We start from the raw sequence: 20,892 nt of genomic DNA on the forward strand, positions 1-20,892 counted from the left end.
CCTCTTTTTTTTGAGGCACAGATATAAACAAGATAAACCTTGAAGACTTTGACAGACCTTGAAGATTCTAATGGATTCTGAAATGTTCAATGGCTAATTAACAATGCAACAAAAGGCAGTTCTTTGGTACTATTTTTAAAAATACTTAAGCAGGGCTTATGGAATGCCAGTTGTCCAATTACAGCTCTGTCACCACAGGCTCCCTTGCCATAGAACTGAATGGAATGTCTTAAGGAGGGCCAGGATAAAAGATGACGAGGCCCTGATGTGCTGTCCTCAGTGGCAAGGTGGGTGGAGTTGAGGATAAGGCTTTGCTCCTATGCTGTGTTTCCAAAGATGCAATGGGAATAAATCTGACAATTTACCCCATTTGCTTTCAAACCCAAGTTGGAATTCTACCCCTTTGGCTACCCAAATAAGACTTCTGTATGCGCCAAAGGAAGCTGCTACCCTGAGCTGAACTGTGAGTTTGTAAATAGGAGTCCCAGAACTCTAGCTAATACAGGAAAGAAGTTACAGATTTTGATCACAATGCTCAGCATCTGAATAAATCAGCATGCCAAACCACAGGCACAAAAACACAAGCCCTTTTTGGAATTACAGGGTAAACATGGTCCATATCTAGGGACAGCTTGTTATGAAAAACAGAGACTACATCTGCCTACTAAGGGTGCCATTTCTTCACATCCAGCGCCAGTGTAAGCATTGGATATTGATTCATAACATGCCATTTCATATATATGCAGAACAAATCCAGCTAAACAAAGTTATCTGCCCAATGGAACTCAAAAATATTTCTCAATTTAATTTTAAACAGACCTCGACGTGAAGGAAATTTAATTAGGTTAGTAATATAGAACACAATGAAATGTCCATCAAAATTGCTTCCAAAGGTTTAAAATGTTTTCCTTTTCAGACAATGTAGTTACAGCAGCTAAGATATCTATGTTAGTACAATGACTTAAAAAGTAGGGTCTGGAAATGAATGTGTTCACCCCTCTGAATTAAGTATGCACAAATGAGAGCTACTAAGATCCATATAAATCAGCTCAAGTAGCCCAATGTGTACCAGATACTTAGGGGACAGGCAGAAAAGAAGGAAGATGCAATAAACACATGATCGGGGACATATTCAGTGATGGAAGGGATCCCTTAACACACATGTTAAGAATCAAGACAAAACTGTCAAGTATTTTTTTAATAATGCTTATGATTTAAAAAAAAAAAAGCATGCTACAGATGTAGAACCTGAGGTTAAAAAAAAACAAACCCAAAACTTAGACATTGTTAAAGTCACAAATGAACAAATCTTTTTATCTTTATGGTTTCACCTCAACTTGCTTCTATATTCATTGGCAAACCCTAAGCAGGGTTCACATTGTTTAGATTTTGTCGATACAGAGTAACCCAAACCTGAACTGGATGCCTTAGCTTCTGCAGGCAACACACTTGGTCCTCTAATGTTTGGTGATTATTTCAGTGGAAAAAAAGGTAAAGGTTTAAAATGAAACTTTATTCTAAAATACCTGCAATCTCCTGGTGGGGCTAGAGGAGACCTCCCATTAGGACACTAAAGCTGTGTGACCCTGGGGATCATTTAGCCTTGCACATTTACTGAGTGCCAACTATGTGTCAGGCACTGTGGGCGGGCTAAAAGGAAGACTCAGGAGAACAAAGCTCAGGGTCCCCACTTGCTACCCTCTATTAGAGAAAATCAAACATACTATAAATCATCACACCACAAAGAGACCTGGTTCCTGTCAAGGTGGGCATAGGATTGTTACTCCGGAATGTGAAATACTCTCACATTTGTCTTCTATTTGTGGCCAAAATTAGTCCTGCTTTATTAGACATCTCTTTTTTTTTTTTTTTTTTTTTTTGTTGAGATAGAGTCTCACTTTGTTGTCCAGGCTAGAGTGAGTGCCGTGGCGTCAGCTTAGCTCACAGCAACCTCAGACTCCTGGGCTTAAGCGATCCTACTGCCTCAGCCTCCCGAGTAGCTGGGACTACAGGCATGCGCCACTATGCCCGGCTAATTTTTTCTATATAGATTTTTAGTTGTCCATATAATTTCTTTCTATTTTTAGTAGAGACGGGGTCTCGCTCTTGCTCAGGCTGGTCTCGAACTCCGGACCTCAAGCGATCCACCCGCCTCGGCCTCCCAGAGTGCTAGGATTACAGGCGTGAGCCACCGCGCCCGGCCAGACATCTCTTGATGTCTATATATCACCATGGGAGTGGCTTCCTCCAATCCAATCATTTACGTACTCCCAACCCCAACCTTTTAATTGACCTTCCGGAATCTGTCTATGGAAGCCTGAATCTAAAGCTTTCGATGGAGAACTGGTCTGGGAGTGGCGAGGGCAGCAATACTGACTCTTCCTGGTCCCACCTGCTTCCTTTGGGAGGGTGGCAGGAGAGGAGGCTGAGAGCCTTCAGTACCAGCCATGTCTAGGCTATGGTGCACCACAGAAGAGGGTGGCCTCTGAAACCACCCTGCCTACCACCACCGCCGTCCCCCTCCTCCGCCCCAGCAAAGTGGGAGTCTAAGGCCCTTCAGAGAGGCCTCCGAGCTGCTTCCTGTTCAGCTCAACCCTGCCTGTCTCTGTCTCAGTGTCAAAGGAAACTTGGTTTGGCTATGCAAGGCACACACATGACAGTCACTTAAGTCAATTGCTCACCGTGCATACCTAAGTATCACATAGCACAGCAATGAATTCAATTAAAGGCATCAAAAAATCAAAGTCTGGAATATTTTAATTTTAACTCTAAACTTTGTTCATAAATGCTTGGTCTTCATATCTCGTTATTTATGTAATATGAATGTCAAAACATAATGTAAAAAAGATAAAATATCACAAAGGAATATGTAATTTCCATATAAGATATATAGCAAATAAATTATCTTAGTTGTAGTTTCTCACTAAAGTTAGGATAATAAAATCTGCTCTCACTCAATCCCATATGGATACTGTGAAGGTAAGTGACCATTTATCCACTCAAATCTTAAAGATCCAGTAAAATCAAACAGGATGAGGGCTAGTTAATGTTTTTCCTCTCTTAACTACTTAGTTCAGTACTGTGTAGGCACAACTGTATTCATCAAAGGAAGAGAAAAAACTTATAAGTATAAAAATGTTAACCTCTGGCTTTTTTCTTTAGGGGTAAATTTAAGTTAATAACAATCTAAGAATTTGTATGGTAATGGCCATTTACATGCAATTTTAGTTTACTAATAATTAAAATGACTTAAAAGAGGAAACTACTTCCTCTGATTTGCTGGCTGATAGGATTGCTGGTTTAATTGCTCTGAAGCAGGTAAAATTTTTGGCTTTGTATGGAAGCAGAACAACTTTTGCTTTTTTTTAAGACAGGGTTTTGCTCTGCCACCCAGATGCTGGAGTGCAGTGGCACAATCACAGCTCAAACTCCCAGTGTCAAGTGATCTTTCTGCCTCAGCCTCCTATACAGCTAGGACTACAGGCACACACCATCATGCCAAGCTAATTTTTTAATTTTTTGGTAGAGAAAGGGTCTTGCTATGTTGCCCAGGCTGGTCTCAAACTTCTGGCCTCAGGCAATCCTCCTGCTTTGGCCTCCCAAAGTTCTGGGAATTACAGATGTGAGCAACTGTGGCCAGCCAACCTTGGCTATTAATCAAGCCTTCATGAGCACTGTTTTCTCCACCTTAAGCTTATGTCTCATTGCAGGTTAATCACGTGGCTAATAGGGTTGACTGATGGGGAAAAAGGAAAGGGAAAGAGTCAGAGCTGACTTTCTGGTTTCTGGCTTGAGATTCCACATATGTGGTGATGTTATTCTGAGAGGGAATAAAAGAAGAGATTCATATTTGGTGGTGATGGTGAGCGGGGCTGGAGGGTAAGGAAATGAGTTCACTTTGAGACAGGCTGAGTTTGAAGGCACGCAGACAAGGATGTCCAGATGCAGAAGGACATAGGGACCTGGAGCTCAGGAGAGAGATATCAGGATGGGAGAGAGATGGAGAAGTCCTCCACATAGAGAGATGGGAACCAAATGGATGAGATCATCTAGGGTGAGTATGTTGAGTGAAAAAATTAAAAAGCCCAGGCCAGAACACTGGGCTAGGTGGACAGAGCAAGAAGAGGTCAGAAAAGAGACTAAGAAGGAATGGCCAGAATGTTAAACTGAAAAGCAAGAGAGTATAGTAATTCAGAAATCAGATGAAGAAAGAGTTTAGAGGAAAGAATGGTCAGCAACGTGTCAAGTGCTGTACAGAGGCCAAGTGAAGATAAAAACTGAGAAGTGTCCGTTGGACTTAGCTACAGAGACCTCAAGAGTGACATTGTCAGGAGCAGGTTTGGTACATAGGAGTGGCTGCAACCAGCCTGAAAAGGGCAGAGGCTGAGGGGAAAGTAAGAAACAGACACTGAGTGATGACGGCTCCTCCCAGAAATGAAGGGAGGGAAGAGATAAAGCCAGAACAGGTATTGGGGGAGCAGTTTTAAAAAGATAGAAGAGACTAGAACACAAAAATTCTGATGGGAAAAAGCCAATGAGAGGAAGAGATTATAAGTACAGGAAAGGATGGGACCCCGATAAGGCAAGAGAAGCCAGGGCCCCGGACAAGGTAGAGGATTTGGCCTTCAACAGGAAGACCACCTCTTTGTGTTCAGAAGAAAGGATGAGAAGGCGTAGACATTGAAAGTGAATAAAGAACTCACTCTTGTCCCTTGAACATGAATTGAGCTGAACATTGCTATACAATAGGAGGCAACTGCATCCAAGAGGATTTTTGTTCCTGAATCGTTTAGATTTGGGGATCTGTGGCACTGATTCAGAAAAGAATAAAGTTATCGTACTCCACACATTTTTCAGCATTTGGAGTCAAAAAAGACTACAGAAAAGGTCATGTTTACATGGTAGTCCTGTTGAAATATTTTTTTTTTTTTTTTTTGAGACAGAGTCTCACTCTGTTGCCCAGGCTAGAGTGAGTGCCGTGGCGTCAGCCTAGCTCACAGCAACCTCAAACTCCTGGGCTCAAGCGATCCTCCTGTCTCAGCCTCCCGAGTAGCTGGGACTACAGGCATGCACCACCATGCCCGGCTAATTTTTTCTATATATATATTTTTAGCTGTCCATATAATTTCTTTCTATTTTTAGTAGAGATGGGGTCTCGCTCTTGCTCAGGCTGTGAAATATTTTTTAAAAACCATATTGAGTTCACTACAAAGGAAATGCATTCAGTACCAGTCCTTGCAAAATAAAATGCCTTATTTTAATAAGATGTAGTGATACATATAAAATTGACTTTTAAAAAAGGCTATGCTTACTGTCAAATCCATGTTTTCCTGGAAAAGGTTTTGATCGTGTAACCCAACGCATATCTGTACATTCGAAGATTGCACGGCTTTAAGAAACTCCTTTAGTCGAAGCTTATGAAATAGATTTAAAACCAGGTTTAAGATCTGATTCAGGTATGTTTCTGCTTATTTTTACAGCACAATTTTAGGTATTTAGACACACAGAAAATTTTTTTCAACACTGAATTTGAATGGTCTACCAGATTTGTTTTATTTTGGGTTAGATTTTTCTTCCTTTCACACTAGAGCCACTGGAATTTAAAAATGAATTGTCACATTTATCATCTCATTTACCATACCCTAGGCTTTCTTTTAAAGGGGACACGGGGGTATGCCTGCACAATGAGGGCATTGCGCACCGTTTGGGGAGCGGTAACACTTGAAGGTGCTGACTCGGGGAGGGGGCGCGGAGAAGGGAGGGACATATACCTCATGATGGGTGCAATGTGCACGACCTGGGGAACAGACACGCCTGGAGCTCTGACTTGGGGGGAAAGGCGGTACAGGAGCAACGTATGCAACCTGCAATTCTGTATCCCCCATAACAAGATGAAATAAAAAAAAAAAAAAAAAGGGGACACACTCATCTGTTCCTATGCTCCACCTCTGAGAAGCACTTTGGCAATAAATTAGTCCTGAACTAAAGTTCCTTGGAAAAAAGTAAAAGTTTTACATTTTAATTAGCTTTGGGGAGTCAAGGGCCATTTTACTAGAAACTCAAGGGGATGCGAGTTGTGCCCTATCATTAACCAAGAGGACCCACCTGTCTCTTTTCTCTGGAATAAAAACACAAATGAAGCAGAGCTACCAACTGAAAAAGGCCAGAGTCAGGGGTCAGTACCTAACGTCAGCTCTCACTCTGGCCAGAGCTATGGGGCTCCATTGTGTGGCCCGCAGGAAGTGACTCAACATCTCTGGCCATTGTTATGGGGGAGCAGACGTGGTGCCAACGTTCTTCTTAAAGAGAGCCTCATCACCAGAATCTCAGGAAATCAAACACAGTTTCTAGATTTATCCGAGGTAGTGACATCCCATAGTTGGCTCTCCCTGCGACATTACTGCTGATATCATGTGAGAATACTGTTTACTATAATGCAAATCATGTTTTCAAAAATCAGGAGCAAGCAGGTGGGGAAGGAAAAGCATTCATGTGTGCATACCTGTGTGTGGGGCAGCCAGACAATAAACCTAGAAAGGAAATCTTAAATCTGAAATACCCCGTTGAGAGCGGCAATCACGCCTGCAGAAGGCAGCAACACGGAGAAAACGGTTCAATCGCCCCGCCCCCAACAGAGGTAATGCTCCTCTTTTTCCGAAGGAAAAGGTCGTTTGGAATCTTTTGTCTTCTCAGCCCGACGCAGCCTCCTCTCCCTTTATTATCGCTGACCTCACACACAGAACCGAAGGAGCCATGGGGAGCGAGAGGAAGATCTGAGGCCCTGCTCTGTCGCGGGCGCCGAGATCTACAGAGCTGGAGCTACTACTGGTCAGGGTCCTGCCCGCATTTAACCCGGGTAGAGGGTCCATCTCCTTTCTGTGGGTTGAGATGCAAACTCGCTCAAACTGCGTCCCCGGCGCGCTGGCGCTCGGGACGCTCCATGGCGCTGTTCGTGGTGCTGAAGCCCACGCCCGGGCGAGGAGGCAGCGACCCACCCACAGGCGCCCTGCTGCCAGGGGCTCCCGGCGGTCATCCAGGTGAGGCGAGTCTGGCAACAGCTGCCGCTCATAGAGCTACAGCCAGTTTGGCTCCATGTCTAGCTCGTTGGTTCACTTCTTTGCAACTGCAAAATGGCTGGTTCACTTTTTCTCTTCCCGGGGGATTTCACAGAGCCCACCTCCAGCTTGCTATCTGCAACTACTCCTTTTCCATCCTCTCTCCTTTATGCAATATTTTACCTTTGCAGAGCACCTTACAGTTGGCACAGCCCTCACTGGCACCACCAACTCAGCCACGTCTCTTCCATATAGTCCTCTTCTCTCCCATAGATACTTTTTTGCTTTCTCTGCCTCTCCTCCCCCAAGCACTTTCCAACTAAGCGGGAGACGATTACCTCAGTGTGCAGGATGGGCAAATCTCACCTATGGCAGAGCTGTTGATTTCTCCTTGACAATGAATTAGAAGAGGCAGAGATTAGAGTTCAGAAGGACCAGGAAAAACTCCCTTAAGCAACTTCCAGGAAGGTAATGTTTGCATGGGTGGTGATCTGGAGGGGAATGAGAACACAGACGCTAGAAACAGAGTGAAGAAAGGGTGGACTTTGCGGGAGGTGCAAGGCGTTAGAAGACTCCCAGCAGGTGGCACTCTAGTTCAAGTGCTGGCGGAGGAAGCCTTGACTGCTCCCCTGATCCACTTCAAACCTCCCTATAGCCAACCCCCCCTCCCCTCATGTTTGGAGCTCTGTCTTCCTCTTGATCCAAGCACTTATCCAGACTGTATTCCCGCTAAAAGCACCATTTGCACAATTCTATTTACTGTAATACCAGTAATGAAGGGAATATAAATAGAAAATAGAGGGACAGTGGGAGGATTTTTTCAGTGTGCATGATTGATAGGTTCAGATGAAAACTGTTTAATCATCAAAACATGATTCAGCAGTTGGGAAATGTAAACAAGTTGTGCAACTGCTTGCTTTGGTCAAAGCCCTGGAGGGGGCCCATAGGGCCAGCGAGGGAGGGCAGTGCCAGCAGGATGTGCACCTCGCCCCTCCTACCAGGGCAGAGCTGGCTGCGCCTACAGCCTGACTGGCTGACTGGCGTGACCTTTGGCTTTTGCAGCACACAAGCGGTTGGGCCGGGGTTAATGGCACTTTGCAGGGAGCTCCAATTGAGTAAACAAAAAATGCCTTGCCCTGTTCTAATGGAGCACATTATTCTGAGGCCTAAGCCTTCATCCAGGCCCCTGCAGCTGCTCTGCAGGTCAGTGCTACCAATAAAGCAATTAGCCAATGAGAAAACTCTTCTTCCCCGAGGGGGACTCCAGGGTTTGTAGTTGCTGTGCTTTGCTTTGGGTTTTTAAACAGGCAGTCCAAGTTGATCTGAGCCTCTTACATCAGACTCCAGGATGAGGCCAGTGAAATTGTGTGTTTGCTGAGTGTGATATTTTAAGGGACTGGTCCCTTGTTCAACACAGTCTGGAGAGCTCACTGCTTCCTGTTCAATTAACCTGAACCATAGCTGAACTCTGCCCTTTGAACTCGCTCAGCAGATAAATACGTTAGCTCACCTAAGGAATCATTAATATTTTTCAATCACATAAAACAAACATGAATGTCTAAAAACAACCCAAGAGATAGCCAATTAGGAATAGCTCATGTACCATGGTGAAAAAAAATCTCAGATGGATGTTATTTAGAGAGCAAAAAAGGGTCAGGGAAGAAATGAAACGATCGTGCCAACATCTCTGGAGACAAAGGGGACTTTCATTTTCATATCTGCAAGCAAGAGGGATATAGAATAGTATTTGGCAATTCCTATTCCATCTACACTGCTCTACAACAGAAGTTGTACCCTGCTCTTAGATAGCTTCTTCTACTTCCATCAGAACACACAACTCCAAGCTCCCCCCACTCCCTTAAGTGACTTCAGTGTTTATGCTCATCTGGAGTCCGAAATATTGCATTTCTGGGGAAAATCCTATTCCTGATTCACTACAAATGAACCAAAATAATTTTTGTGGCAGTATTACTGCTTTTACGCAAACTAGCTAAATGAGCCAAGCTAGCAGCTTGAATGAAATAATTTTACAGTAGAAAATGACGTTCCTGAGACATTTTTACTCTATGCATATAAACAGATTTTCTTTTGTGGGGAAAAAAAAGAGAGATGTTAAATGCATCTATTTTGTCTTTATCCCTGCATGTCATCTTAGAAGAATGAGAAAAACATCCCCAACTGGGTCATTACACATTTCAGTTTGATTTAATTTCACTTCCCACAATTCTGCCTCCTGACCCCTTCTCCTCCCACCCCCTTTTCATTTTTGTTTGGTTTGGAGTGTGGGCTTAATGCCCAGCTATCCTAGATGAGAACACTTAAAGGAATATCACAAGCATGAAGGGTAAATCTATTGAACGAGGGTCTTTAACTATGTGGTTTCCTTAAAGGGAAAGGTTGGATCAATAAGATCAATATGAAAGGTTTCCCTGGCCCTGCATAAAAGGGTAAGGGCTTCTCTTTCACTGGTTTAACTTTACTCTCTGACAAATGCAAATCAATGGATCTGTGTTTACAACAGATTTCCTAACAGACTCAACTTGGGCAAAGCCTAGAGCCTTGCCATGGGGGTGGGGACTCCAAGCTTGCTCCAAGGGGACACTCTAGGGCAGAGCTTTGTGTTCAAAGCCCCAGAGTAGGGCAGAGAGCAAGCTGGTGATGACTACCAATCACCCTTAAAAGAAGGGTCTTGCAGCCCACCCAGATCCTACTGGCACTCAGGGAGCTGCTGCTGCCTGTGATCTCTCCAAATAGGGTAGAAAAATGGAACACCAGTTTCCTTCAAGGATGTCAATGCACACACAGATATAAGACCCACATTCTAGGATCTGGTGAGTCAGTCAGTCTAATTGCCTATCAATATAGATCTCGGAGGCTGACTACACAGAGGGAGCTGTAGTGAGATATCTACAATTGGAGCAGCCTGGGCATATGAGCTCTAGGAATGCTCTTTCTGCCCTTTCTTAAGTGGTAACTGGCTCTTCCTAGTAAGGACAAGGTAAACCACTAACTAAGACTGTGGGTTCTTTCCCCCTTAATTTTACCTTTCCCTTTAAAAATGTGATGCTTTCCAGAGATTACATGACTTCAAGTCAATACCAGTTACTGAGAAATTATTTTTCTTCCTGCAAGAGAAAGTATATGTATATTTGATTACACGAGCCAAAGTCCAATGCTGATTAAATTATGTTGGAGGTGTGCTTCCAACCCAAACAAAGTCTGCTTTCTACGGAAGAGTAATGGATCCTCAAATGGTGAGAGAGGCGCCAAGGTGGAATGCAGAGCCTCCCTTCCCTCTGGGACAATGTGTGTGGGACAGTTTTTCATAATAAATGTCCACAGCTTCTAGGAGTCCTGCTCCCCAAGTGAGACCATGTCTATCTGCACAGCCCACAGCCTGCCTCCATGCCTTGCCCATCTGTACCATGTCAGGCAGCAGGTGGGCTGGGTTATCCAATCAATTTCCCTAACTTCTTCCTACCAACCCCTACAAAAATCCATGCACATTTTTCAATCATCACCTTGCCTGAGACTTGGAAATCAAAAAGCCTTTCCTCCAAAGGCACTGAAGCTGGGTAGGGGGAAAAACTGGCCAATGAGGGGTAACACTAGGCCCCCCAGGACTAGCCAGCCCTGTCAGGCTCTGCACTAACACGATAAATGACCCCGTGGGGCTCCCTCATAAAGGACTCTCCCCTCCAAGAAGAGTTATCTTCCTGGAGGAAGCAACTTTCCCCAGGTCAGAAAAAATAAGGGTCCCTAAAAGAATCAGGGGTAAGCACAGTCCAGAGAGTCCACAGATGAAGTTCAAGGCCCAGGCTGTCTCCATCTTCACCCTCTTCCCCAGGGCCCTTTATCGAGGCAATTATTTCTATTTATTCCCTCCTCATTTCCCTTCTTTTGGCAAGAACCCAGAAACTAAATCTCTCTGCTTCTCCTTTGAGGTTTGCGGTCCCCTAGGGAATCCCCCTACATGATACCACTTTTCACAAAGACAGTTTCTGCAGACTTCAGCCACCAGGCCTGGTGTGGTGGGGCCCAGGACTTTCTCCCAGAGAACTCTTCAACCCTGTTCCTCTGGTCTTGCTTTAGAAGCAGGTTTCTAAAGGCCAGAAAACCTGAGGAGATCCCTCCCACATCATTAGGTGACCCTAAAATGAAGTCTTGGTTTGGAGACAGCAGGAGAGGTTGGCTCTCCTTCCCTCAGGTCTCAGGTCTGGAGCTTGGGAAGGTAAAACTCCACCTGGGGTGCTGTTGCCTCAGGGAAGACCTGGCTCAAGGGAAGAGTGGAGCAGTTGCTGGTGCCTTGTAGGGGGATAGAGGCCAGGGGTAATCAGTTTATCCTCTGTCCTGTCCCCATTGACTACCATTCACCAGGAATCCTGCCCTGTCTTGGGATCCTAAGATGAGGGTGTGGGAGAATCTAAGACCCCACCCTCCAAAGGCCACCCCCCCCAGCCTAAGAGTCCTTCATTGGGAGCAATGGGGAGGGGCCCAGTTGTCCTCCAGGCCAAAAGGAAACCATCCACCCTCCTTAAGTTTCTGTATATGATGGCCTGACCCACTCTCATTATAGTTTTTAGGAGGTGAGTAGGGCACTTTATGACCAGGAACCAAGAGAGTGTATCAAAGCTCCCTTCTTTAAGGAAGAAGAATGAAATGCCTACTCACCCTCTACCTCATCTGAAAGCAGAACACACAAGATTCATTTTTCTCTCTCCCCTTTCCTTTCTCTTTTTCCTTATTGTTCTTGGCAAAGGAGGGAAAACAGTTTTTCCTCCTCTAGATTGAGACCTTCTCTTGAAGGGAAAGTTTACCTTTCCCTAACTGAAGGATTTATAATTTCAAACAAACAAACAAACAAATACCTAGAACAATTTAGGTCTCATCTCCCCCCCCCCCTTTGGTCCCTGCTCTTTCATTCTTTCCTTAAAATTCACCTTACTGTTCCTTCTGGAAGAACAAGTCACCATTTGGCCATGGGAGCCGTGGGCAGGGTGTTGCAGTGTCCCACACAGGCTGGAAGGAAGAACTTGAAAGTTCTTTCTTTTCCAGTCAATGCAGGTGTCTCAGAGAAAACCACCCTACCCAGGATGGGCCTGTGACCTGGCCTCAGGGCGCAGGTGGTTCTCTCCTGCTGCCGGGAAGGAGTGTCGAGGAGGTTTTTCAGTTTGCCTTTCCTATCTATCTGCCCCAGCAAAGGTATGAAAAAGATTCTTCTCTGGTTGACCCAGCAGGCTCACAGCAGAGCTGACTGTTCTCAGGTGTGAAGCCCAGATTTTTGTTACTGAGGCCCCGTTTAGTCGTCCAACTAATGCACTTGCGTAAAAAGTCTGCGAGAGTGACTTTTAGTAACAGAATGTATAGGATCGGAGAGGATTTGCGAATCATTGAGCTCCGCGGTTAGCAAGGCCGCTTTAGCCACGTCATTTCCAAACTCGGGCTTGGTCGTTCATGCATATCAAGACCGAATTTCGAAATCATCGGGGCTTTCCTGGATGGTTTCGATAGCAAAAAGAAGTTGCTTCCGGCCCTGTTGAACCAGGTGCGGGCCACACAGGCCCAGGACAGGAGAGCTGGGAGGACTGGCGCCCTTTGGCGCAGGGCCTTCCCGGTCCGTGGCACGTGCAGAGTCCTCTGGGAGGGTAGGGAGCGACGAGTGCGCGCCGGGGCTGGGGGGAAAGGACAGGGAGCCCCACGAAAGCAGGAGAAAACCTCGGGGAATTAGGGGCGGTTTGGGACCACGCCGGGGACGAGCTGCGGTCAGACTGGAGATCTCCGCCCGAGCTAGGGAAGCGGCGCAGCGGGAGCGCCGGCCTGGGCGCTGGCGAGCGCTCTGCTGGGAAGAGCGCGCCGACGGGCTTACTGGAAACGCGCCGGATCAGGTTCCAGATCAATGAAATCTGGGTCCACACGTTTACGTTATTGTTGCCAGCATTAATGCTCTTTTAATCTTCTAAACATTATCAGCATCGATCTCCTTCCATATACACATTTGTTTGAGAAAGTGACATAACCACACGGTGGAAAGCCTGGAATAAAAATAAATGCCCGGCCTCTTGCATCCAGGGCGCCTGGCGGCCTGGAATACTTATCGCGCTCGAGTTCACTCCCCTCCCTCGCGTCCTGCCTCCTTCGCCTGCCCCCGCCCACCCTAATGCGTGTTAGGAAGGTGTTCTCCCGGCACCCGGGACTTCACGAAGCAAGGACTGTAGCGAGCTTTTCAATTATTAATCCAACCAGCCAGCATGCGAACATATCGTCTGTTCCGTACTGGCGTGGGTTGCGTTTGGCCTCTCGGGCTCAGATCCCTAATTAAGCCGCCAGGAGAGGTGAGCTGAGCCGGGAGCCGCAGCAACGAGAGAGGGGGTGGGGATGGGGAAGATGCTGCGAAGGAAGTCCCCTTCTTGCTCCTCGGCTTGGAGATGCCTGGCGGTCTCGTTACCCAAACACGTCTCAGCTCAGCAAGAGACACGCACGCACGTGGTGCCTGCCCCTAGCAGGAGCCGCGGTGAGCTGCCCTAGCCGTGTCCCGCCGCTGCGGACGTCAGATGGCCCAGGAGACATCTTGGCGGGTTGGCTAAGGGCCCTCAGCCGCCAGAACAGAGTTGGCTCCAGACTGGCCGCTGGGGAGCTGCAGGGAGAGGGCCGTGCGTCGGTCCGCGGCGTGGACTGGAGGCAGGCTCCGGGCAGGCGGCGGGGGAAGCCGGGCTCACAGAGAATGTAGTCGGAGGGGGGGCTCTGGAGGGGTTCCGCTCTGTTTTCCCAGCTTTAGAAGAGATCACCACGCCCGCCACGGGGGCTTCGCTTTTCTTCTGCGGGACGCCGGTTCAGATGCTTGCCTGGGTTCTCTCAGTTCCTCCTTATTCCTGTTAGTGCTTGGTTCAGAGGCATCTTGGGCTCAAAGCCGGAGAGTGTGTGTGCTCGAACCCGCGGGAATTTGTCCTCGCAGCCTCTTGCTAGGTTAATAAAAACCGCCCTTGCGAGGGCTGTCCTTGGCAACCGCCGACGAGGCCCAACAGGGCAGGGGTGCAACCACTTGCTGCCCTAGCCGCCCTTTCCAAACGAAACCATGCATTTGGAGTCCATTTTTCTGAAATCTAAGGTTGCGGCAATCTGAGTTTCCGCGACATTTTCTCCCTTCCCTTTTAAGTGCCACTCTCGACTGCGACTAAGCGAAAGTGGCAGGAAGGAGAGGACGGACCTGCCTCTGTAGTGACAAGAGGTACTTAGCCTAAGGGTGAGGTTTGCGGGCATTGGCCACATCAGACAACTTAATTCTGAGGCCCCAAACCCCTGCGTGCTTGGCCCTCTGGCAGGACCCGGGGTGGGGGCAAAATGAGAAAAAGAAAGGGAAGCTAAAAGGAGACAGAAAGAGAAAAGAGGCCGGGTCTGGCGGGATGGGGGTCGGTGTCCTCGAGGCTCTAGGCTGGGAGTCTGGCCCGGACGCCCAGCGGAGCCATGGACTAGTTAAGCCCTCGGGGCCCAACGGCGAGGGCCCTCAGCGGCGTCCCGCCAGGGATTCGGATCGATACTCCGGGCGGAGCAGACCTCCGCTTTTCTCTTCCATTTGCTCCTGTCCCCTAGCGCTCCTGAGCACATAATACCTACTTACCCGGCCCAGCTTCTGCGTCAGTGTCTGAAGAGACTGATCTACTGACCCCAAACTGAAAAGCCTCCTATGTAATAATAACCACTCAACACACTTGTAGTTGCTGATAAAATGGGCAGATAAAAAGGCTAAAGCTCTTGTCCCTTTTCAACCCAAGGTAATAAAACAGACACATTTGAATGCTTGAGCAAAGCGGGGTCCTCAGCAGGCATTTCCATTCGCTCGAGGAGGCGTTCAGTCTCCCACGGCTTCAGCGCTGCTCCCCTGAAAAGCCAGCGGCTTGGGCCATGCTCTCCAGGGACAGCTCCTGGTGAGTCGCACCCTGGGCAAATGGGGCTGAGGAACCTCCGGGATGATGCCACACTTCCCCATCCCAGCAATGCTTGGGGTCACTGTAAAAGCAGGAATGCGCTAATAGGTGAAGCATTTCTTTCCATGTCACTTTCGGACCCATACAGGCCGAAAGCACGTGTTTTTTTTTTTTATCTGTGTTCTTTGCGCGACAGGCATGAGGGGGCGGCAGCGCTCTGAGATGGGCCAGAGTAGAATAGCTGTCATCCTGCCTTTAACTGTATTCCCCAAGACCAGCTGCCAAGTTCCTTCTGGCCCCCTGTGCCCAGGAAGCCAGCTGGTGCTGGAGCCCTCAGGAGAGGGCCTGGGGCATTTGGGGGGATCTAAGACAAAGGGGTACTACAATGTTAAGAATTGTCAGTATGCCTTCAGTTTATTTCTTATCGCTACTCTCTGCTCACTGCTTTATCTTTCCCAGGAAACAAGAGCAAATGGGAGAAAATTATAGGAGAGGATTAAGAGTAAACTAAAGGAGAAAGAAAAATTACATAGATTTCTAAATCCACTCAAAAGTATTCGGAGTCCACCGATTTGGGGGAAGCTCTTTAAGAGAAAGCTGGTTTTCTTTACCATCTTAAATCAACGCTGCGGAGCAATTACCGACTGGAGGTCGGAATTTTCTCTCCGCGAGCGAAAAAAGATACTGTCAGAGAGGAAATGTTCCGTCCCCGAGCGGGGTTTGAATACGCTGCCTGTCACATCCCCATGTTCTGCGGGGCATTTGCCGAGTGCGCCCCACAAGCTGGGCTCAGCGGTGCGAGCAAAGCCCTAGGGAGCGGGAGTGGGAGCCTGAGCTCGCAGCTGTGGAAGCGCGCTGTGCGCGGCCGGCTCAGATCCGCGCGAATCCCAATATCCACGCTATGCAAATCAATGCCACCACGAATTGTTCCCCCAGATCTTCCCACAATCCCGAGAGATTCCTCCCGCCCCCAGTCCAAGAGAAGCCTCCCATTCCAGCTTGCAATAGCGCATTGTGTCCTCCCCAGTGGGGGGCCTGGACATTTTGCCCCTCCGGGTCCGTGGCTCGTTCCTGGGGGCAGCGCAGTCGCCACGCACGGGGCGCGGCGTCTGTGCGCACAAAAGCGCGCAACTGCGTGCCAGTCGCAGCCACTACTGTGTGTTTCCCTCCAGCTACAGCACCCGCCGCCCACACAGGAGGTTTCCGTATTCCTAGAACAATAGAGGGCTGTACCTCGCGGCTCGGCCGCTAGAGGAGGCACAAAGAGCCGAGCCGGCTCCAGAACAATGTAACCGGCGCGTCTATCCGTCCCCTCCCGCCCGCCGCCAACCCTCCCCGCCGCCGCGCTCCGCGCACAATCAGCGCCCGCTTAATGCAAAGGCGGAGCCTGCAGCCCGCGGCCCGCCGAGATGCATTAACTAACCTGAATCTTTAATTTCTCAGCACTTCTTCCCGCGAGCGGCTAAGCATCTCCCAGAGCCCCGGCAAACCTCGGCAAATCCCAGCAAACTCTAGGAGCTGGGCGAGGGCAGGCGGCGAGTGAGGCAGGGCGCTTTCCACCCTCAGTCTCTCCCACGTCCTCCCAGATTGGTGAATGTAACAGTCCAACCTTCGTCCGTGCACTCTCCCCTTGCTGTAGGCAGTGACACTGGCCCGAGCCTGCTCTTTCAGTCAAGCCCGGTCAGAAAGTCTCTGCGCCAACGCCAAGGCCAGAGATGGGCTCCGGGAGCGCTGTTGTATCCTGGCCTTCCGTTCCGCGCGCGGGCAAGGCTGTGCCTCCTGCCAATGACCAAAGAAGTTTCCCTGATATAGTAGTGGGTAGCAGAGCGGAGAGCTCTTTTTCCCTTCTGAAGAGCAAAGCCCTCAACTGCCTCCATATAGGGACACTAGGCAGCCTGAAAAACTGTCTGAAAAAAACAGAGTTGAAGTGCACAAGATTTTGCATAAGGGCAGTTCCCATTTTCTGTGAGTTTTGGAAAGCGAGTGCTCTTAGCCGACACCACGCACCCCCATCCCACCTCCTTAGTGGGTAAGGTCGGAAAGAGAGGGCAAAGGTCGGCACATTGAGAAGAGGGCAAAGGAAAGGGGGGGTCCATAAGTGAAAGCTCAGGGACAAGAAGGAAGGAAGGAAGAGAAGAGAAAAAGGAAAGGGAGAAGAGAAAGAAGAGAAAGAGAAGAGAGAGAAGAAACTAAAAACGAGGAAAAAAAGAAGTTTGTAGGGGAGAGGAGGAGAGAATCAAGAGAAGTGACTGGGCACGCAGACCTGGGCCACAAGTACCGGGAGCTCCCCCGGCAGCCTGGCCCCTGGCTAGCCCCTGGCCTTACCTGCCAGGCGTAAGGCGGACATGCGCTGGAACTCCGGCTCCTGCAGCCACTTCCACATCCTGCGGAAGGTCTCCCTGCCAGATTTGAGTTTACTCCACGGTTTTGGATTCCGGAGCAGGTCGGAGAGAGTCCCCTGAGACCGGCACAGCACCCTCTGCGCGAAGATCGCTTGTGGGATGCTGTAGCGCTTCAGCTCGGCGGTAATGCGCTGGGCTACCTCTTTGGTGTTGATCTCCTCCAGCTGGCCCGACGTGGCCACCTGCGAGCCCGATGAGGACGAGGGTGGTCGCTCGCGACTGGGCGCCAGAACTGGCCCGTGGGATTGAGTGTGGCCCGGGTGGTGCAGGCCGTTGAGGTGGGACATCATGGCCGCGGGCGGGGTGCCCAGCCCTCGGGACAGGTGTTGCTCACCGCGGGTCAGCATGGCAGTGTGGTGCGCGTCGAAGTTGGGGCTGAGCATTTTGTCATGGCCCGGCGGACCGTAGTTGGGCAGACTCTGCTGCGCGTTGTGGAGGCCGCCCAGCCCGTTGCCCAGCGGCGTGGCGGCCAGCGGGGACAGGCTCTGGCTCATGCCGGGCATCTCCTTGTAGGGACTGTAGAGGTTGTTCATGGTCGGGAGCCCGCGCTCGTCGCGCATGAGAGTGAAGCTGCCGCTGACGTTGCCCGACAGGCGCTGGTGGTGGTGATGGTGGTGGTGGTGCGGATGGTGGTGCGGGTGCGGATGGTGGAACTTGTCGGACACAGTAGAGATGGGTGGCAGCGGCTGGAGCGGCGTCAGCGTGGTGTAGGTGTTGCTCATGCCCATGCCGGGCGGGGACGAGTCGCAGGACATACTCATGGCGTGGTGCAGCGGGATGGAGAGCTCGGGCCGGTAGTCGCCGCCGTCCAGGATCGAGGCCATGCTGGTGACCATGGCCGAGCGCGACGCCGCCGCCGCCGCCGCTGCCGCCGTGCCCAGCTCCTGGTGCGCGGTTGGCGGCGGCGGCGGGCCCCGCAGAGAGCCGGCGGCGCCGCGGCCCGCGTGGTGGGGGCTGGGGCTGGCCAGCAGCTCCTGCTCATGGCCCGGGCCCCCGCCGCCGCCCCCGCCGCCCCCGCCTCCGCCCCCGCCGCTGCCGCCGCCGGCCGGCCCGTGCAAAGTGCCCAGACTTTCCATTGTCAGCTCCGGGTTCATGGCGCAGCCTTCTAGGTCTTTGGTGAGGCATCGATAGGCGGTGTAGGCAGCCTTCATTCAGTCCATCGGGGCCCGGGGGCGGCGGGGGCGGCGGGGGCGGCCGGCGGGCTGTCAAAGCGCGCGTGGCGGGGCTCCGCGGCCGGAGTGGGGGCGGGCGCGGGAGTGCGCGAGTGTGTGCAGGGGGAGCGAGCGTGCGGGTGTGCGCCCCGGGCTGCGGGCTCGCCCGGGGTGGGGGCGGGGTGGGGGCGGACGGGGAGTGCGTGCGGGAGAGGGGAGGGACGGGGAGGGAGGGAGGGATCACCGGGCCCCGCCGCTCGGGCCGGCACGCTGCCTCGCCATGTCCGAGCCCGCTCCGGCGCCGACGTCTTCTGTTTGGGTGCGCGGGAGCTGTCCAGAAGGGCTCTGCCGCTCGCCGGGGCAGCCAACCTACCCTCCCGGAGCTGGGGCGGGGCCGCGCCCGACGGGCGTCGCGACCAGCCACTCCACGGCAGCGGCTGCCCAGGGGGGCGGGCCTTTTGTGCGAAGCTGCCAATGGTCTTGGAGGGGGCGGGGCCGCGCGTTTCATGTTTGGCTGACGGCTCGGTGCCTTTTTTTCCTCCTTTGCTACTGGAATCAAACGTCAAGGAGAGAGAGGGAGGGAGGGGAAGAGGGTGGTGGGGAGAGGGAGAGAGGCTGGAGTGCGAGCGAGGAAGAGAGATTATGTGAAAGATGCTGCGCTGTATCCTTCCCGGGTAGCTGCGATCTGGGGAAAGGGGCATTGCTTCAGCCCCCTCCGCCTCACCTCAAAGCTTTTCTTCAGGCGAGTGAGTCGGAAGGAAAAGACTCCGCTACGTGCTGGTGTAAAAACAAACACGCGTCGCCTAGCAAGCCACTTCCCCGGAGTCCCTAGCTGGGAGCCAGTAGTTCAGCCTTTTAAAAGGCAGGCCCCTAATGTATTCTAATGCACGGTAAATTCCCGAGGCTGGGGCGAGAGGAACTCCAGCGCCTTCGCCGCCTGCGAGCTGCAGCCAGCCAGCTGCCCCCGCGCGTCGCGGGCAGAGGTACTGCATGCAAAGTTAACACAATAACATCATTTAATTACCGGGCGAGCCCATAAATCTCCCAGTTATGAGGCTTCAGAAGGACCCTGCTAGATTGCAAAACAAAACTAGAATTCCAGGAGCTGCGGTTTCAAGGTGATCAAGTGCCTACTCCATCAGGGACTTGGAAAGAAAGGGGACAGTGTAGAACTCGTGGGGTGGGGGTGAGGAATGTTGCTGGTGCCCGTAGTAAGCAAACTTCTCCTGGGGGCAGAAAGTATGCAAACCAGCTGGGATGACACCCGCGGATATTCCCCCTGACACACACACACACACACACACACACACACAGCTTCTCTCAAATCCCGGGAGAGGAAAGCCCCAGGTTGCAGGGGTGGGTAGTTGACCACGAGCCTCCGCTGACATCTGTATATTCAAACCGTGTTTCTGAAAAGACCAGGGCCCCGGCCAGCTCCAGAACGCTTGCCAGCCATAGCTTTAAAAAGTGCACCTTCGTCTTCCTAGAATTTCTGTCATTTGGCAATCCCAGGTCGGGAGGTGGGAGTGGAACTGGGGGAGAGAGGAGGTGGAGATTTCCGCGGCCTGGGTGGGGGTCGAGGGGCGGTGGAAAACAGCCACAGAGGCCAACACCCAGCATAAAGCCAGAAAAGTAACAGATTCTTCCAAAGCAGGTTGCGCTTGTTTGCCTCCGAAGATTCAAGCTAGCTGAGGTTGCGCAGATGTTGCCTTTGTTTAAAGAGACAGTAATTAAGGACAGGGTGGACATAAGTTTGAGAAGCGTGACCTATTTTCTTTTGATCAGCTGTCAAAAGAAGAGCAGGGGGTCTTCTTAAGACAGCCCCCTCCACCACTTCCAGCTGTTAGAGAAAACTTGATAAGAAAACAAGGACACAGCCTAGAATGCTGTATGTGCCTTCTTGGCTCTAGAGAAAGGTTTAATTCATTTGGAAAACAGTTCTTTTCTCAGTGACCTTTTTTGCTGCCCTCCTCTCTCTTCTAGCTTCAGAGCAAACCACCCGCATCCTGTCACATGAATGTTCAGTGACGTTATTCATAGATCAACTTTATTGAGCTCTGGCCAATACGTTGCCAATTATTCTTTCAAATAGCATCTTCTCTGTGGTATCAAAGCCTGGGTAAGAAAGCACCAGCAGATACCCTGCTTTGCCAGGCATACTTTTGTGGCTGCTCACATCTTTAGTGTCACAACAAGAGACAGGTAAAATAACTAAGTTTTTTGTTTCTTTGGTTTTCCTCTCCCCCTCGCCCTCTGTCCCTCTTCCCACTCCCTACCTTGTATATGGTGGTAGGACACTTGGGATAATTTGAATCAGTTAATGTTTGAAATACACACTGAGTTGAACAAAAGTTCACAAGAG

The 20,892-nt window shown here is 50.3% G+C and overlaps 1 protein-coding gene across 1 annotated transcript in view; it reads right to left on the reverse strand.

The window, feature by feature from the left end:
• Positions 1 to 18,530, reverse strand: part of ONECUT2 (one cut homeobox 2) — a 36,757-nt gene extending 18,227 nt beyond the window's left edge. The window contains exon 1 of the mRNA XM_069468365.1: positions 17,303 to 18,530. Coding sequence (XP_069324466.1) covers positions 17,303 to 18,530 — 1,228 coding nt within the window. The remainder of the gene's footprint in view (positions 1 to 17,302) is intronic.
• Positions 18,531 to 20,892: the final 2,362 nt, after the last annotated feature.

Source organism: Eulemur rufifrons, chromosome 5 (genome assembly GCF_041146395.1).
Source record: "Eulemur rufifrons isolate Redbay chromosome 5, OSU_ERuf_1, whole genome shotgun sequence".
NCBI classification, from domain to species: Eukaryota; Metazoa; Chordata; class Mammalia; order Primates; family Lemuridae; genus Eulemur; species Eulemur rufifrons.